The sequence below is a fragment of the Oreochromis niloticus genome, linkage group LG20, assembly GCF_001858045.2.
Source record: "Oreochromis niloticus isolate F11D_XX linkage group LG20, O_niloticus_UMD_NMBU, whole genome shotgun sequence".
In the NCBI taxonomy this organism is placed as follows: domain Eukaryota; kingdom Metazoa; phylum Chordata; class Actinopteri; order Cichliformes; family Cichlidae; genus Oreochromis; species Oreochromis niloticus.
The window spans coordinates 13868083-13886485 of NC_031984.2; the positions used below are offsets into that span (position 1 = coordinate 13868083).

The following is an 18403-nucleotide window of genomic DNA, read 5'->3' on the forward strand; positions in this document are numbered from 1 at the left end:
AAATTAAACAAGTATTGTAGTAAATTATAATAAGAGAAATTATTACATAGAGAGAGATTCATTAAACAATTAAGACAGAGAGTTTTAGTGCATGAATTTGTGTCTCAAGGGACGGCTGATGACGCTCCTTCTCATTCACCAGTCCTAACAGCCATTTTAGATTTCATGGCTGCATTCTATAAGCAGGAAAAACAGCACCCAGACAGAGGGCAGGGTGAACCTGAGTAACAAGGGGAGTAGGAGTAAGGGGAGGGTGATGTAGTACACAGTACACCCTCTTGCACTTTCACTGGAAACCCCTCTATTTTTCATGCTCTGGTTCAAAAAAAGATGACGTCTCTAAGGCAATAGAAAATGGGGGAGGGGTAGAAAAGGCAGGCATGCCAGGGGGAGAGAGAGGAGAGAGTGGAGGGCGATAGCAGGAAGGAGAGGCACAGCCAGAGCATCATTTGCAATGCTTGAGGAAAGCACGGGGTAAAGTGATTGGCTACGGGAGAGTGTAGCGTCACTGCCAGTGAGGGGGAGCTTCAAGGATGCTCCACTGAGCTGAGAGGGAATACATTTGTTGGGAGTTTGCACTGAGAGCTCAGCCATTATCAGCTGTACCACTGAGAACAGGGGCTTCTCGGCACAATACTTTTCCACACCCAGTGCTTGTTGACTCTTCTTCTTGCTCCTCTGCAGCCATGAATTATTTGCGTCGGCGTCTCTCAGACAGCACGTTCATCTCCAACCTGCCCAATGGCTACATGACAGACCTTCAGAGGCCCGATCCTGCTCAGCCTCCTCCACCTGCCTCCAACCCCCCTGCCAAGTCTCCGACATCTGGGCCAACACCTCCAGCCACTTCCCCTGCTCCAGAGAGGAAACCCCAGCCAGTTCAATCGACAGGAGCGGGTTTCTTCAGTTCCATTACCAACGTTGTTAAGCAGACAGCTGCCTCTGCAGGGCTAGTGGAGCAGACCCAAGTCACGACACCTAAGAAGTTTAAAATTCTCCTGGTCATTGATGAACCACAACAGGAGTGGTAAGAGAAAATGCTGCTCTTATATTGTCTGTCTTGTATCATTCCTATGCTGCTGTAGGCATTGTTTCTATGTTCCAGCCATATAGCTGTTAGGTAATGGTTAAAGAACTGCTGAAACAACATCTCTATCAAGCACCCTGCAGAGATGAATGGGGAGTGCTGCTGTGGTTTGATGTTACACCATACCAGTGTTCAGAATAATACACTCTGGCAGCCAAAACTTAATCAAAAACAATCCACTGATTCTCAGCAGTAATGCCATTATCCCAAGATGGAGGACTTAACTGTCCTTTGTTTGCTCTTTTTTGTAATAAATGCAAATGCTTTGTTTAATCATTTTATTTAGTTTTGCATCTGTCTGTACAAAAATCTGATTAATTAATTAGAAATGGTGAAATACTGCCCTGGAATGTGATTTTTCACCATTTTAAAAAAGGAATGGTGTTCCACAGGTTGTGCAGCATTGAGAACTGCATGTTATTTCTGTGTGCAGCCTAAATACTGCAGTGCTTCCCCTCAATCAATGGGGTTTTCCCCTGCTCACTGATGGAAGATCACATGACAAACCTTAAACCTATGGTGCATACGGTTGTCTTAGTTGTGAGTCCAACATTAAAATGTATAACATAGCTATGTTTCTCAACCCTTAACCTCAATAACCTTAAGGCATTAAGCAGTTGTACTGGCAGTGTCCGTGTCCTAGGGGATCTTAGTCAGAGGTAGCTTAAAGCAATCATCTTTGTCAGTCGACTGCTTGAAGGACTTAAAATGTTCTAAATGAGTGTGTGCATGGATTTATATGGAAATTACTTTTCGTGTTGTCAAACAATAGAATATATTTGATTAACTCTCTCACCACATGACAAACATTTATTTACGCAGCTGGCATGTTTTTCACTGCAGCATGTCTTCTAGAGTCGTTGCATCCTTTTGTGACAGTATATCCAGTCATTTTCAGTTACCACCTAGACATAGAAAGCATAGAACTGTAACTTAACTCTTTAATGCCTTTGATGCCTTTTTAACTGTATACCACGGAGTATACAGTGGTATACAGTTAAAAAGAATGAAAAAAATCAGCTTGCTTTACTTTTAAACATTTACACATAAGATATCTTGCAGTTGCATGTATTTTCACCAATGTGAAATTTGTTTATTCATCTCTAGGTACTTTAATTTCATATGATTTCAACAGATTACCCTCAGCTATATCACTTGCCAAAAAGCCTCTAGACACGGCATCTGTTTACTAAAGACGTGATGTTGTGTACATGCTTGTCACATCATGTGTAACCCTTTAAAACAAAAGCTAGTGCAATAGCTAATGTTTCATTGTCTAAACAAAGAAATGGCTTTAAATATCTTACAGTTATTTGTGAGTGCCTTGAAATTCAAAGAACAGGATTAGATTTAGCTGCTGTTTACTCAGAAAAATACTTTTTTTCTAAATCACACTTTAAACATTGAGAAAATGCACCACCCACCCTCTTCCAGTGGTGCAAGCTTTAAATTGCCATATAATGTAGGATGATTAGTGACCATGTCAAAGGTGTAGTATGTTATTCCTCCAAATCAGCTGGAATAGGCTTCAGCCCCCCCCCCAGTGTATCTAAAGTGGATAAGCAGTTAAGAAAATGTCTCGCTGGATGGATGAAAACACCAATAATTGAAGAAATATAGTAAGGAAAGCTTGTCAACACATCATGTCTCAGAAGGTTAATATGTTACCTTTATTCTATATCATGTATCAACCTTAGCTAAATGCCACTGTGTGTGTGTTTATTTGTGCAGGCCTGGCCATTAATGGATTAGAAACCCTGATCATTGTTAATAAGATAAGACCCTCGTCAGCAGGATGGATGCCAGCTTTTATATTCACTTGCTCTATATTTCTTATGAGAGGAAAGGAAGATCAAATATTGCTCTGCATATCTGGCACAGAAACAAGCTATAATATATTAAACTAAAGTTTTGCCCTTCATCAAAGACTTTTCATATGGATAATGTAGGTTGAGCTGATAGGATGTTTCATGCGCCATTATTTTTTCTGTCAGTATACAACAGGAGCTGATATGTAGAAGCTCCTGTGTAAAAACCTTAGGTAATTATCTGGCCTGACGGTACCTATATTGCAGATAAATCCATTTTGAAGCTTGAAGTGTTCATAACATGTGCAGTTAACTGTTGTTGCAATCATATTCTTGTTTTATGTGCATCTAGTGCATAGCCACTTTGGAGATCAGCTTTCAAAGGGCTTCCTCTTTCTGAGGGCTGCATCTATTTTTTTAGGCCTGCTCAATATCACCACGAGGGAGGTATTACATGTTTGACTAGGTTTTGTTTCTTTGGGACAGGTTTTATGGGACCTTTTGCCTAGTGATTTAAAGTCACTATTTCAGTATAAATCAGTTTACATAGTGTAGGCTGGGATTGCTTTGTTTTGTTTGTACTCATTCTGCTTAGGGCATAAAAAACCCTAACTTAGAACAATTCCATGAAAAAAGCTTCAGAAAAGATGTTTTTAGATTAATACATGTTTTGTTTTCCTTTGCAATGTCGGCACAGTGTAAGTTTTTGCTTTGCATTGCTTACATGCTCACTGTGTGGCAGGATGTCCAGACTTTTGTCTGCACAATGCTGCAAATGTAAGGAAGATTAATGAGAACCTGCTGGCCCAGGACACAATTGAAATCAAGAGAGGTCTCCAGGCTAATTGCATCTGTGAGAAGGCTCAACCATTAAATTCTGTTTACTTTCAAAAACATTCAATACCTACATTTTATATATTTTTTTCATTTTTCACTTCTGAATGTTTCTGTAACATATTTAACTGCCTGTAACTTATATGTTTTATTATTAGACATCTCATGTCTTTTATGTACCCAGAGCTGGGCAAAGACGAAATCACAGTAAGCGTAGAATGACACGAAATCTAGAATATAGAGAAAACAGCAGACATTAGTATAGACATGCTATTCTCTTCATCATTCAACAAGCTAAGCAGAATACTTACAGTGTGTCGATAAAATCTGGGTGTTTACCAGGGTCAGAGCACAGACTGATGCTTTTTGTTATTCAGCCAGTGTTTGACTTGTTAGATGAGGCTGTCAGTCATGAAGAGTTGTTTATTTTGTTCCAGGAAGGCTGTGCTATAATTTGCTTTTACAGGACAGGAGGAGCAGATGGTCTTACTTATCAGACTAATGGCTGAGATGCCCTGGTTCCTTGCACACACTATATAATGTAGCTCAGTTTCAGAAACAGCATTTCTTTAATTGAATCGCTCAATGTTAAAAATTACCCCCAAAAAATAATTAGTCTACTGTTTCATCTGATATCAGAAGAAGATGCTGTGATCTTAATCTAGTTCAGAAATTGCCAATATGTGAGAGTGAATGTTACGCAAGCAAAGTAATAAGACATTAACATTCAGCAAGGATTCTGGCTTACCAAGCCCTCAGTGACTCATCTGAAAAGATGTCTTTCACAGCAATCTTTAATTTGGCAAATGTTTTACAGCATTTAGCCAAAACCAGCATCCCCTTAAACCTTAGATGATCCTGGGGACATTGTGTGCCATTCCATTTTATATTTTTATGCTATTTTGGCTGTGCTGAATGAATATAGCTCATATTCGACAGAGGATATTAACTTTTTTAATGTTAGGATGTTAGAATTCTTGTCTCAGTTCCTTAAATGAGCTTAAAATGGCTAAGCTATGCAAAAACTGCCACATTTTATCCAAAGGGCAAAAAATATCCCATTGAAAACAACATTTTTGATCCTACATGAGTAACCTTTCACAGCTTCAATGATATCCCATTTTTCCTATTTATATTTCAGATTAAAGTAGTTTTAAAAGCGTTATCACTGAAAACAAAACATTAATTTCTTATTTGTTTTTTTATCTCATGTTTAATTCAAGGCAAAAGAACCCCTGTTGATTCTTACAAATCAATGATCCATGTAAACATCTACTGTCATGCTTCCTCGTTTCAAACCGAGCAGCCGTATGCACAAAGGTGTGAAGCCAGTAGTCAAATCCAAAGGAAGAAATAAATATAGCTTTATATAAAAATGAAGTCATTGGTTTTTGGACGAAAGCTAAACTTGACACAGAATGTGTATAGATGTGGGCTGCGGACTGACAGCCACATTCTAATGCATATTAATGCAGTGCATTGAAAGATCACTTCTTTAAATGTCTGGCATCGGTGGCCTTTTCGGTGTGCTGAGCTGAGAAGTTCTTTGCACAGTGAATAGCCATGAATCAATCACATAACAACACCTCTTCTATACAGTCATTCTTTATGTTAAAAAATATTATTTTTATAAATATTTATTTAAAAAAAGCTTATTTGTACAAAATAAAACTTATCGTGTGTGATGCACTTGATTTCAGGGATCATGTTTAGGAAATGATATCTTTTTTTGTGTATGTTGGCAGAGAGCATTCATTGCAGTGCAAAGCAGGCTCTTCATTTTCCTAAATATTAGTGCGGTGATTCATATTTTAATGCTTGTTTTCTTCAGCAGCCAAGTAGATCCCAATGCTCTAATTAAATTTTGAATGAATTATTCAGCTTTTCCTCCTTGTTAAATAAGCAGGGAGTGCAGGTTATGTGACAGGAGGGTGATGCAAATGAAAAGGAAGACCAAGTAGGAAGTGAAAAACATGTTTGCAAAATATACTTCACCACCATAATGTCATGTTGTCTACAAATTTTCTTTGAATATAGCTATATGTCAAGAGATGTATTCTAAGACACTTCTTCAGCTTCGAATCAGAGAGGAGAAACACACACTGCAGTTAGTTACTTGCAAGCAAGGGCAGTCACAGTACTCGCACAGAAGTGAGGGCTCTGAGACTCGCGCCCTGCCACTGCCCTGGTCTTTATTTATATACATCGGTGGGTGTCTTTGTTCATTACATTGGGATGTGGATTCGTATATATGTGTGTGTGTGTGTGTGTGTGTGTGTGTGTGTGTGTGTGTGTGTGTGTGTGTGTGTGTGTGGGGTCAGAGTGTGACCCCGTGAAGACTTCCCTAAACCTGCTGGTCTGGAAGTCCAGCAGTTCATCTAAACAAAAGGCACTTAGAGTAAAACAGACATAGATACGTTTATCCTATCATAAAACAATAAAAGAAGGTATGCCCCTTTCCCACACTCCCAGGATGTGGGTGTGCGTGTGAAAGCCAGAGCACTCTGAAGAGGAGTGAACGCACCCCCCTCTTCATGCTACACAGACCTCCTAGGATGAGACATTCTTTCAATATGCCATCAACTATATACTTCTAAACACAAATGATTACATGCAGTATTCTACCATAAGTAAACTTATATTATTAAAAGATTATACTGACTACTAGAGTACAATTTCCCCTTGACACTATAATAATTTATGTAGCACACTTGCACTGTAGTAGCTGGTGGTTAGATTTAGTGTGAACTTGAACCTGTGGAAATTCAAACCAGAATTAAAGCTTAACAATGGCAACTTGAGGGAAGGATCTTTATTTGTGCTCTCCTTAGTATTGATTTGCCCCAGTAGTATCTGTGGCCACAGCTTATCTTGTCTGGGCCATCCCCTGTGTATCAGTAAGAGACACAGAAATAATGGGCACAAAATCGCTGTGAGGCTTTGGCAGTTTTCATCCCTGTGTAGTTTTCGGTCACTGATCCACCTTAATCGTAAAACCCCGTGATAAGACTTCCTCTTCAGCAGTGATGCAGGTGACGAAAAATGTGGGGTGTCACATTTATTTTTAAGAGCTGAATTACAAGTCTGAAAGGTGCAACCATTTTGGGAATCTTTGAATTCAGTAAATGTTGCCTCATTGCATCATCCGTGTTATCCCCGTAGGCACCACTGCTACTGGACGAAGCAGTCAGAAATGCTCAGTTGCACCTCTGTGTAGACTGTGTAAGGCTTGGCTTTATAAATACGGTTTTTTAAGTGTTGTAATGTTTTATGGATGTCCCTGCCAGATTGAGGGGGAAAGGTGTTGGAAATCTGCAGTTAGAAAACCACAAAGTGACGTGTCTGGATTGTAATACTTCATGCACTTCACACATTTGCACATATTCAGCAGTGATTTATGATCCATATTTTGTGTTATATTTGTTGCAAAGTAAAAACTAATATGATCATTATACTCAGAGGTGTAGTCAGTTGAATCTATTTTGGAAATCTCTGTAATCCTGTTGTTGAATTTGTGATTACATTAGAAGTTCATGCTTTCTTTTTACCCAGGGCCAAATTATTCCGCGGAAAGAAAATACTTGGGGATTATGACATCAAAGTGGAACAGGTACGATTCATCAGCCAAATTAAATCCATTGCAAGTACGCATTGAGTGCAGAGTATGCGAGTTCATAAGTTTAAATGCACTGTTCTCTTTTCTAATGATCAACTCCTTAGGCTGAATTCAACGAGATCAATGTCGTAGCTCATGCGAATGGAACCTGCAATGTTAACATGCAGGTTCTGAGAAATGGTACCAAGGTTGTCAGGTAAGACACAAGCAAACACACACATAGAAGATGTAAAAAACTACTATTTTAAATACATTTTCTATGAAAATAAACTGGCGTTTATGTAGAGTTTTTCTAGTTTTACTCAAAGTACTTTAGACTGCAAGTCACATCTAACCATACATTCATGCAGCCCTTTACTTTGCACACTTCTCATCTACTTCACATCCCATAGTTCATCTTCACCAATTAATCTAACATGCATTGGACTGTGGGAAGCTAGAGTAACTGAAGAACCCACACAGACACAGTGTGAACAGGCAAACCCTACAAGCAACAGTGCTCACCACTCTGCTCTGCCTATTTTGCAAGCAAAAATGACAAAGTCACTTTCACTTTCTTTTTTTAAATCAGTATATATACACTAACAGTCCCTACCTGATTTATCTACATTGTTATCAACACTTTAAACAGCCTGTCATTTTTATGATGAGTTCTTGCCACATCTATGCTGTAATTCTATTTTTTAGGTCATTCAAGCCAGACTTTGTCCTCATTCGTCAACATGCCTTCAGTATGACCCAGAATGAAGATTTTCGCAACCTGATCATTGGCCTGCAGTATGGTGGTGTGCCAAGCATCAATTCCCTCGAGTCCATCTACAACCTGTGTGACAAGCCGTGGGCGGTATGCAATCAGCAGTCAGGCAGTGGTTTACTTAGAACAATGGTAGCAGGCAGATGGATGAAAACACTGAAATTTTCTGAATGCCCTGGTTCTGGATTGCATTTCATATAGTTTAAAAAAAATTCTGTGAAACAATTTCCAACTTTTGTATGTCTGTCAGTTATGTCTATATATGTCTGTTTACCTTTATGCATGTGCAGTTTGCCCAGCTTATCAACACCTGCAGAAAGTTAGGTCCTGAGAAGTTCCCTCTGATCGAACAGACTTTTTACCCTAACTACAAGGAAATGGTGAGAACCACGTCATCACCCCCACTTTTACTGCACAAATTGAAAATGTTTTTATTTGTTATTGACATTAAAAAAACGTTGTTAATGTGTGAAGGGATAACGTAAGGAATAACTTAAATTATAACTTATTACTTTAGGTAAGCATGCCATCATTTCCTGTTGTTGTGAAGATTGGACACGCCCACTCTGGTATTGGAAAGGTATACAGATTGTTCCTGTTGCAATCATATGAAAGTATGCAGACAGTGGATATACTCTTCATTAAAACAACTATCTGTTTTCTATATTTTACTGTTTTCTGTCTAATCGTTTTATGCACAGGTGAAGGTGGACAACCACAGTAAGTTCCAGGACATAGCTAGTGTTGTGGCTCTTACCCAGACCTACACCACCACAGAGCCTCTCATTGACTCCAAGTACGATATCAGAATCCAGAAGATTGGCAGCGACTACAAAGCTTACATGTATGTAGAACACTTTTGTTGCTTGGCATTATAACAAAAACAGAAGACGGGCTGACATTGCTTTAATTTGTGCACTTTACCCACATCAGGAGAACTTCCATATCTGGTAACTGGAAGACCAACACGGGCTCAGCTATGCTTGAACAAGTGGCCATGACTGATAGGTGAGAATGCTACAGTCAGTGTTTGATGTTTATGTAAGCATTGTGGTTATAAAGGGATAGTTGGTCAGCAACAATGCTCATGTAGGCTGTGGTGTTTAAATGATATTCACTTGGTACTAAAGGCCTTTAATTAAATAAATATGATATCCTCCCTGATCATTGCACTGTCACCACCAGACTCAATCATTAGTCCAAGACAGGATGGATCCATGTTTTCATGTTGTTTCTGCCCCTGCAATATAAGTATTAAAGCAGAAGTTAAGACTCATCAGACAAGCATTATTTTTTAGTTTTGGTGTAGCTTCAGTTTCCTGTTCTTAGCTGATGTCTGTATGCCTAAATGCATTTAGTTGGTTTCAAGTTACATTTTTTTTTTTTCAGGTACAAGATGTGGGTTGACACCTGCTCAGAGATTTTCGGGGGTCTGGATATTTGTGCAGTTAAAGCTATCCATGGGAAAGATGGCAGAGACTACGTCACTGAGGTAGGAGTCTAGGACTGTCATGTATAAAAGTCAGCTCGTGCATTTGAAACATACTGAATATACTGTTTGACATGAATGTCACATTTTATATTAGGCCAAGCTTTTCACAAGACACTGCCCTCTGCTGTCTCTCTACTGTAACTATCTTCCACTTGTCACAGGTGGTTGGTTCTTCCATGCCGCTGGTAGGTGAACACCAGGCTGAGGATCGACAGCTCATTGCAGACATGGTGCTAGCAAAAATGAACGAGTTAGCGGAGAAAGAAGCTAATGCTCCCAAGAGACCCACCACCATACAACCATCCCAGGTACAGCAACACACAGGCACAGCAGTTAGAAGCAGTAGCGTTGTGCTAGTTTTGTTTGTTTTTGAATATTGTCAGTGGTGTGTACTATAAGATTAAAAAATTATTTAGTTGTTATAATTTTTCACCAATTAACTGTTGAATGAGTAAATTCCTAAAAAAAGAATTCTGTTTTTAGGGGACCGGGCAGAAGGGAGAGATTACTGGTGAACCCACCAAGAACGGTGCTGGGCGCCCGCCTCAAGGTTGTCTGCAGTACATTCTTGACTGTAATGGCGTTGCAGTGGGTCCAAAACCAGTCCAGGCCAACTGAGTAACCCAGTAGAATGGGGATATCTGAGAGTCTAGATAACAGCGATGTACCTGCTGAACACATGCACAGACGTGTGTATGTGTGTGTGCGTGTGTGGATGCTCATAGCTAGAGTCAAATTTTGGTGGCGTGAGCTCAGTACAGATGAGTGCTGGCCTGGACTGTGTTTTAAACTCTATGCAGTGTCAAAATGTACTGTCTACTTGTTGACCTGTTGATTTAAGTGTGCTTTTATAGGACACCTGTGTTTCAGTAGCTGTGGTTTTTCTTTGGGGCTGTCGTTGATGATGTAAAAAGCAGATTGTGCCTACACTGAGTTCAGTGCTGCTCTGTGCTACTCGTTTAACCCAGCTATGGATCTTTCATTTGCCCCTCCCACCCCTTTTCTTTTTGTTTTGTGTACCTTTAAATATTGTTCAAACTGTGGACGACTCTACAGTTTGAAACTTGTGTATATCTCAATATGTAAACAGTAAGTGGGTGTGTATGGTTGTAGTAGTGATTATTTTCGTACTAATACTAATAAATAGAGTTTTTTAATTTGTTTTGCATGATTGATAGAAAGGCAGGTGCAAGTCAGTTATAAATGTCTGATCAAGTGGGATGTTCACGTAACATCGCTGTTACACCGCTGTATTTATCTAAGCTGTGTTCGCTGTGATTCATGCATTGTGAATGTGTCATAAGAAATGCATATTATAAGTTGTACAGGATAAAGTGTAGACATACAGTAGAGACATACAGTATATTGCCTTTCCAAAATCTTTTTTTTTCTCTTTTTCATTACTAGTTTCACTAGAGAAGAGATTATACAGAGTTTTAATAGATATTTAATCAATGATAGAATTAGTCTAAGATGTATTGATGATTTTATTATGCAGAAGGTGTGCAGGTGTCTACAGACAACTTCTATATATTTTGAACCAAAGAACATATCGGTTACTTTTAATCAGTCTTTGCACTCCAGTAACCCACAACGTAAGTACCAGTGATGAGACCGTTAATTCTGCGGTTGTCACACGGAGTGTGCAATTTAATCAGAGCAGAGCGCTCCAAGATAACAGTTATGTTTTCAAATTGCCTGTTGTAAGTCACACAGCAGTGAACTGACGCTGCATTCAAGCTGTTGTGTGGAGGCAGACATTATTTCTGATAATAAAAAGCTGTGTAATGTATGATTTGCCCCCTCCATTCCTTTCTCTCACTCTGGAGATCAGCTATCATTGGAGGTGTTGCCATGACAACAGTGCAAGTGCTCTGAGATTTAGTCTGGATTCCGGTAGTAGTACTGTGTCCCCGTTACTGCCATTCAAAGATTCCTTTGAGATGTTGGAAATTGCAATAATTTATTTATTCATTTTGACTCTTTTAGAAGAATAATGTATTTTTTTTAATCCAACCAATCATCAAATTGATACGACAAAGCTATAGCCATCCATGCATTAAATTGTGTTTAGGCAAGTGGGTTGTTTGTTTTTTTTTACACAATCGATCCTTGTCCAGTGGCTTTTGTGTGGAAGCCATTTCGTATATCCAATACAATAAATGGTGTAACAGCTAAAAAGCAACCAAATCAACTGTAAAAATAAATCTGCACCATTTTCCAACAATTTGTTTGTTACAACAGTATAAAACATGTTCAGCAAGTTCTGTGTGCAGTCTTTTTCTAAGTTGTATAAAGTGCCATTGTAACTGTGAGCGTGTCCTTGTAAAAGCCATGCCTGCGGCTTATTGGATGTGTCGTTCTGTTTAATAGGAAGTATGCCATGACAATGATTTTCAAAGGAAGAACATGCAGAGGTACCCCATCAGTAATAGCTGCATGGTGACGCCTTGGTCGGTGATTGTGATTATTTGGTCACTGTGTTGAGGTGGAACTTGTGTCTTCAGACCTAGTGAACTGTATGCGTTAAAGACCGTGGTACTTTTGAGGCCAGTGTTGAGCTGTTCGTATCAAGATCAGAGGACAATATATTGTAGAGGGGAAAAAATCCTCTCTGGAAATTCCACCTCTGTCACTGGCAATAAAGCTTCCTTTGCAATACATGCTTGGTCTGTGTCCTCGTATGTGTTACGATGATGTTTTAATAATTTTATTCATTATGGAAACACTGGGTAATGTGACAGACTCATCTAAATTACACAGTCTAGTGGGCAAAAGTTCAGCTGCTAAGCACACATACTGCGATGCTTCCAATGCATGAAATTATATCTGTATTGTGAAAGAGATGGTGATAACACATCTCCTCTGCTTTGTGCCTTCATATTGTGCTGTTTGTCTTATATGTTGAGAATGTGGGATATTTTATTTGTATCACACAAGTTAATGAATAAAACAGTAATCATGGAGAACTGGCTACTCTACATATGAACACATATGAAGATTTCATTTATCATTTTGTCTCCATAGCTGTGATACACTTTACAATCATAATTAATATTTTCACAAACACCTGCTCTAAAGCTCATCCTCAAATATAAAGTGTTAAAAAACCCAAAGCATAGCAGATTTTTTTAGACACTGCACTAAGAAAATCTAAGCTAAAGACTTAAGATTCAAAATCTTTAATATTTTCAGTGCACTAAAGTTCCAGGATTGAAGCCAACACTTCAGTTTCTCCATAAAAACACTTCTATCCATCTACACAGAGCTATAAATCACCAAAACCACTAAAAAAGAGCATGACAGTCAGGAAAAACCACAATGACCTCCAAAGATGAAATAAGAATACATAGATTCTGCCATCAATGCTCACATCAGGGCTCTAGTTTTCAGTTATTCAGAGAGCAAATATACTCTTGCATGAATTCACACACAACCACACACGTGCTAATTGACTCTGCACCTAAAAGGTTATGATTTTCCTGTTTTTCAGTAAATCCCAATCTCTGAGGGGTGCCTCTGGAATGAAAGAAATGCACTTTTTCTGCATTTTCAGTGAAGACACAGCCCATCTGCAACTAGAGGGAGTTTATTTTCTGAACAAAAAAAGAAAGAAGTAATTTTCAACCTGTATCATTCAACATGTTGCAAGATAAACAGAAAAGTGCCTGGTGTTCTGAGGCCTACCATAACAAGATATACAAAAAAGGATATAAATAAAGATTTGAAAACATGAAAATGTACATTTTCAGTTTTTGCATCGTCACAAAATTGCTGCAATCTCAAGAGTTTTTTTCCCCACAGTAAATGTATTTCAAGTGTAACTATGAGGATATTTTACTTTCGATTTTCTGATTGGAAAGCTAGTGTTGTATTTTAGCTATCTACACTAGCATCACCTGTTATCTGTTGTCATCAGTATTACAGTTATAGACATATATGTACTTTTTGCACCTTGCATTGTTGTGTCTTCTGGTGATATAAAATGACTATTACAATAATTACAAAATACTCTGCATAAAAGGTGGTTGCAGGAGAATTTTTATTTGTAACTCTGTTCATACCTTTGAGGTGTATGTGAGAAAATTTGGACAAGAATGCATCACTTGTATTTATAGCTCAGTTATTTGTTTCTAGTATTAGTATTCCACTATTTGTATCTTATTAAGCTTTCTTATGCATTAAGTAATGACTAGTAGTAAGGACTATATTGTATTCTCATTCTAGTCATACAGAGCATCTGCTGTCTGATTGAAAGGATTAACCCTGGAGTCTTCAGAATACATGTTGTATGTTGCAGACCATGGTTGTTAGACCATGACTGCCTTTGATGTCACAAAAACACATTCGGTGTCAACCTCAGATTCAGATCAGGTGAGCAGAAAGAAAAATTCTCCAGTAAGACAACAACACTTTTTGGAAGATGCTCTATAAATATGCTCTTCTATAAATTAAAAAAAAAAACTTAACTATACTTATATAGACTTATATCAAGTCTTTATGAACATAATATTTTTTTTTTCACTGATATTGTGCCTTGGTGTGGTCATTCTCTTCCTGATATGAGTGGCTGCACAGAACACTGTCTGCACTAATACATTTTTCTGCCTACAGATGATCCATGAATAATTGACATGGCTGCAGAAGCCATCCTGCATTATAACAGATGCATAGCTTTGCTATGAATTCTACTGGAGTTAGATGACTATCAAGTCTGTTGTTTACTTTAGAAGATATCAATATTTGCACAGCAGATTAATTTTGTCTGTTTGAACAAATATTAGCTGTCTCCCACAGATAAAATATGTTCCACAGGCAGTATTTGTCAGACTTACAGATGGTCCTGATCCTTTTTCCTCACCACCAGCAGACTGACCTGGCCGGATGAAGCTTCCGAAGAACTCAAGAGGAATGAATGTGGGTTCTTGAAGCTCCAGCTGAGGAACTTCTGTCCAGACTCCTGCCAGCTGTCTGCCAAGCTGCTGCACAACATGAACACTTTGTGGCCTGTAGGGGCACGCTGCACTGACCATCTGGTGAAGATCACAGTGGATCACCACTAATGAAGGAAAATGTAAAAGTCACCTGCAATAAACAGCAGCATCTCTGAATGTCATTAATTGCACCCAATTCTAACATGTTATATAGATGTTTTGTTTAGTATTTTACAAAAATGTGAATAAAGGGGATACATTAAATTAAATCAAACCTGTCAATCAAGCTGACTGTTTTTGGATTAACTAATCAAAAACTACTAACACATTACCACCACAAATGCCGAACGTGACATCCTAAAGTGTCCTACTTAAAATTTTAAACCTAATAAAAATATATTAAGTGTGTAAATAAATTATTATCAAATAAAAATCTAAATTTATTCAGTTTACAATGATATAAGACCATGAAAAGTTATATTTCATCTTATGTGAAGAGCTGGATCTAGAATGCACTTTTTTCAAACATGACTGGTCATGTTTCTGTAAATCAACTAAAGAATAAAGGAACAGAAATATTGAACTTTATTGTTGCCATCTGCTGGTGGAGTTGAGGTACAAAAAGACTATATATAGTGTCTTAGTTTGTAAGATTGCATAACCAGCCGCCTGAGCTGCATAGTGTACCTTCAGTTTTTCACAGAATACATTCACTGGCATCACAAGAATACAGGGATCAACTATGCAGCTAAAAAATGAAATTAACTGTTTTTTATTTATTATTACTTATTAATTATAGAAGGTAAAACCCATGAAAGAGAAAGGCAAGTAGCTGTCATCAGATAAATCAAAGATTGGTACGACATGTTTTCAGGTCATTTGTGAAACTGCATTAGTCTAATGGCGGAGAAGAATACATCTTGTTGTGCCCTGCCTGTCTTTGTGGGGAGGCTGTAAGGTGTAGACTGGAGTTTAAGGTTATTACAGCTACCTTTTTTACGTAAAGCATATTCCAGATGGCAACATTTTTTACTGAAGTAGATCTCGCCAAAACAAAGATCAAAGAAAATAATAATTTAAGATTTTTATTTATTTATTTATTTTTAATGTAGATACTGAACTACACAGTCTTACTTGCTTGTCACAGTTATTCCGCCTCTGTCAGTGCGCCCCAGGGTGGCTGTGGCTACAATGTAGCTTGCCATCACCAGTGTGTGAATGTGTGTGTGAATGGGTGGATGACTGGATGTGTAAAGCGCTTTGGGGTCCTTAGGGACTAGTAAAGCGCTATACAAATACAGGCCATTTACCCCTCAGATAGATATACACCCCTTTTCATATTTGTCCTTACTATTGCTTTTCTTTAAATTAATGTTTCCTAAGTTCACATCTTATCTCCTCTTCTCCACAATCTCATTAGCTAAGTTATAGCCCACAATTACAAAGAAATAGCCCACAATTACAAAGAAAAGGACAGGTTAATTATTAAGATCTTTGGTTTTATCTATATTATTTTACAGTGTAATTAGGACAGTTTGCTTTTTCACTACTTTTTTAGTTAGGGTGTCAAGAACTGTCCATGTTTCTTAAGTTATTGCTATACTGCTCAAAAATTTCTTGTTAATATTCCCTTTCACTGAGTCACTAAATATTTATTTATTTTAATGTATTTTACTTTGTTCTATTTTTAAAAACATCCTATTATAGTGCATCGTCCTTTATACATGCATTCTCTATACCCTTTGTGATCCATGGCTTATCCACATATGATTGATTCCTCGTGATTTTTTTTAATGGACTGTTTTTATCACAAAGCATTATTAATAGGCTTTGTTTTGCTTTGTTTTTTGTTACATTAGCTCTGTCTAAAGGGCAGTGATGGTTTCTGGTGTTCTGCTTTGGATGATCTAATAGGTTTCATATTCTTTCTTAAAAGGTTTTGGAAAAACATTTGTAGACCAGCTATTACTTTGCTCTCTTTGTATTTATAAATACTTACAGTGGCAGTTCATTAAATTCAAATGCTTGTATTCTAACTGTATTTTACCTTGAAGTATTTCTAGTTTCTGTCTGTTTAAACCTATAATTCCCTGTTACCAATACTGATTCTGAAGTACAATTTCACCAACTCATGCACAAAAGGCATTTTATAGAAGGTATAATCTGTGGTAGATATTTGACTTGAAACAACAGATTTAATCTCCACATTTTAACTTTTTTCTTAAAATAGGATTTTGAATTTTAGCACAAAATTCCAATTTTATTCACAAATAAACAATTTTTTTTCTTAATACTCTTTTGTGCACTGGCAATGAAAAACATTCTTTTCAACCTTTTTAGCATGTGAGCCCTCACCAAAAAGATTATCCGGTTAATTCGGATGTCTATAAGTGAGGACATTTCTACCAAAATAATAGATTTAATAAATAAAAATAATAAATTTAACCTGAAAAATTTTTGTGACCAAGAAAAAAAGAGAAGAAGATACATTTCGGTCCTTGGACCCACATACCTGGGACGCAACCAAGTGCAGTCTTTAAAACTAAAGTAGTAGTTTTAAAGACTGCAGACTCATCTCACCCTGCTACATCAGAAAAATATTAATGCAGCGGTGTATCATGATATCGCATTTTATATTTGTCCAATAGGGGTGTTTTGCGATAAAGTACATACCTTCTGATGACATTACATCTTCCTCTACTGACAACTATCAACACCTGGGAAAAACCAGTAGATGGTGCTATTGTAAGCCAGGAAAGTAGGGCAGTTAGGATCTGTTGACTTCATTTTAACCAGCTTGTGTGGCTTGTCAGGTTGCAGAAATAGAACAGACAAACACATATAGCAGATCTGTTGTAAAAATAGATGACTGGTGGTTGACCTAGGAGTTTGCTCTTGTTGTGTTGCTCTACCTTTGATCACGTCATTCTGTATTTCCCCCCTGTGCTGGGCTTTTCTGAACACATCATTTAGAGGAAAACAACAGAAGAACTCAAAGAGCTTCCTTCTTGTTTCCTGCTGTCTTCAATGCAAAGGCCCACATACAAACAAAACTTTCCACATTTAGAGAATGGTCATTTTTTCCCCATATTTACTATAAATTTGCTCTTGGGACTAAACCAACTAAGTGGTCCTGCCCAGCAGGAACTGCACGTTGGATGTTTACACTAAAACAAAATATAACTGTCCTCTCTCTTTCCACCACATGTCCCTCCCTTGCTGAATGATTGTTGTTCCACTGAGTCTGCCAGTGGCTATACAGTGCACAGTGTCATCAGCCAATGGTGGAATCCCTTGGTGGTGTGTCTGGACTGTATCCCCTGTGAGGTTGCACCACGTTGCCACTGCTACAGCAAACATTACAGCATGCCACAAACTCCTGCACATGTGTGGGATTTTGCTGTGCTAGTGAACAAGAATTAAGGCAATAGTAATAATGTCTACATCACCTGCTTTCATTGCTGGACTTAAAAGTATTTTTAATCAATATGCAGTTTTTGGTCAAGTCTTTTTTTTATATAACTTAGTCTCTGTACACTCCCATAGTGAATTTTAAATCAAACAATTTGGATGCGATTGAAGTGCAGACTTTCAGCTTGAGTTCAAAAGATTTAACAAAAATCAAATTTACTGTTGAAGGATGGCTTCAATTTTTTGTACATTTCCTCCCCATCCCCCATTTTCAGAGGCTGGACAAACTAACATCAGTTCAAATATACATACAATTTTTAAAACCTTCATGATAATTCACTCAATGACTGCCTGAAGTCAAGAACCCATAAGCATCACTCCAGCTGGTTTCTGTTGCTGCTTGTTTGTGAGTCTCTGCCATTTGTTTTGTCTTCAGTAACTGAAAACCATGCTCTACTGGACTGAAA

At 37.9% G+C, this 18403-nt stretch overlaps 1 protein-coding gene across 1 annotated transcript; it reads left to right on the top strand.

Moving 5' to 3' along the window:
• The first annotated feature begins 447 nt into the window (after positions 1–447).
• On the top strand, positions 448–12557 carry syn2a (synapsin IIa). The gene is made up of 11 exons (XM_019349548.2): positions 448–1027; positions 7282–7339; positions 7450–7541; positions 8033–8189; positions 8390–8479; positions 8617–8679; positions 8801–8943; positions 9033–9107; positions 9489–9591; positions 9753–9899; positions 10075–12557. The coding sequence occupies exons 1-11, from the start codon at positions 687–689 to the stop codon at positions 10207–10209; spliced, it is 1404 nt and encodes a 467-aa protein (XP_019205093.1). The 5' UTR covers positions 448–686; the 3' UTR covers positions 10210–12557.
• Positions 12558–18403: the final 5846 nt, after the last annotated feature.

Excerpts from the sequence above, each read along its gene's own strand:
- syn2a (XM_019349548.2), top strand. The coding sequence starts at position 687 with ATGAATTATTTGCGTCGGCGTCTCTCAGACAGCACGTTCATCTCCAAC. Across the intron at positions 8,190-8,389 it reads TGTGTGACAAGCCGTGGGCG|TTTGCCCAGCTTATCAACAC; the intron begins GTATGCAATCAG and ends ATGCATGTGCAG. Across the intron at positions 8,944-9,032 it reads AGCGACTACAAAGCTTACAT|GAGAACTTCCATATCTGGTA; the intron begins GTATGTAGAACA and ends TACCCACATCAG.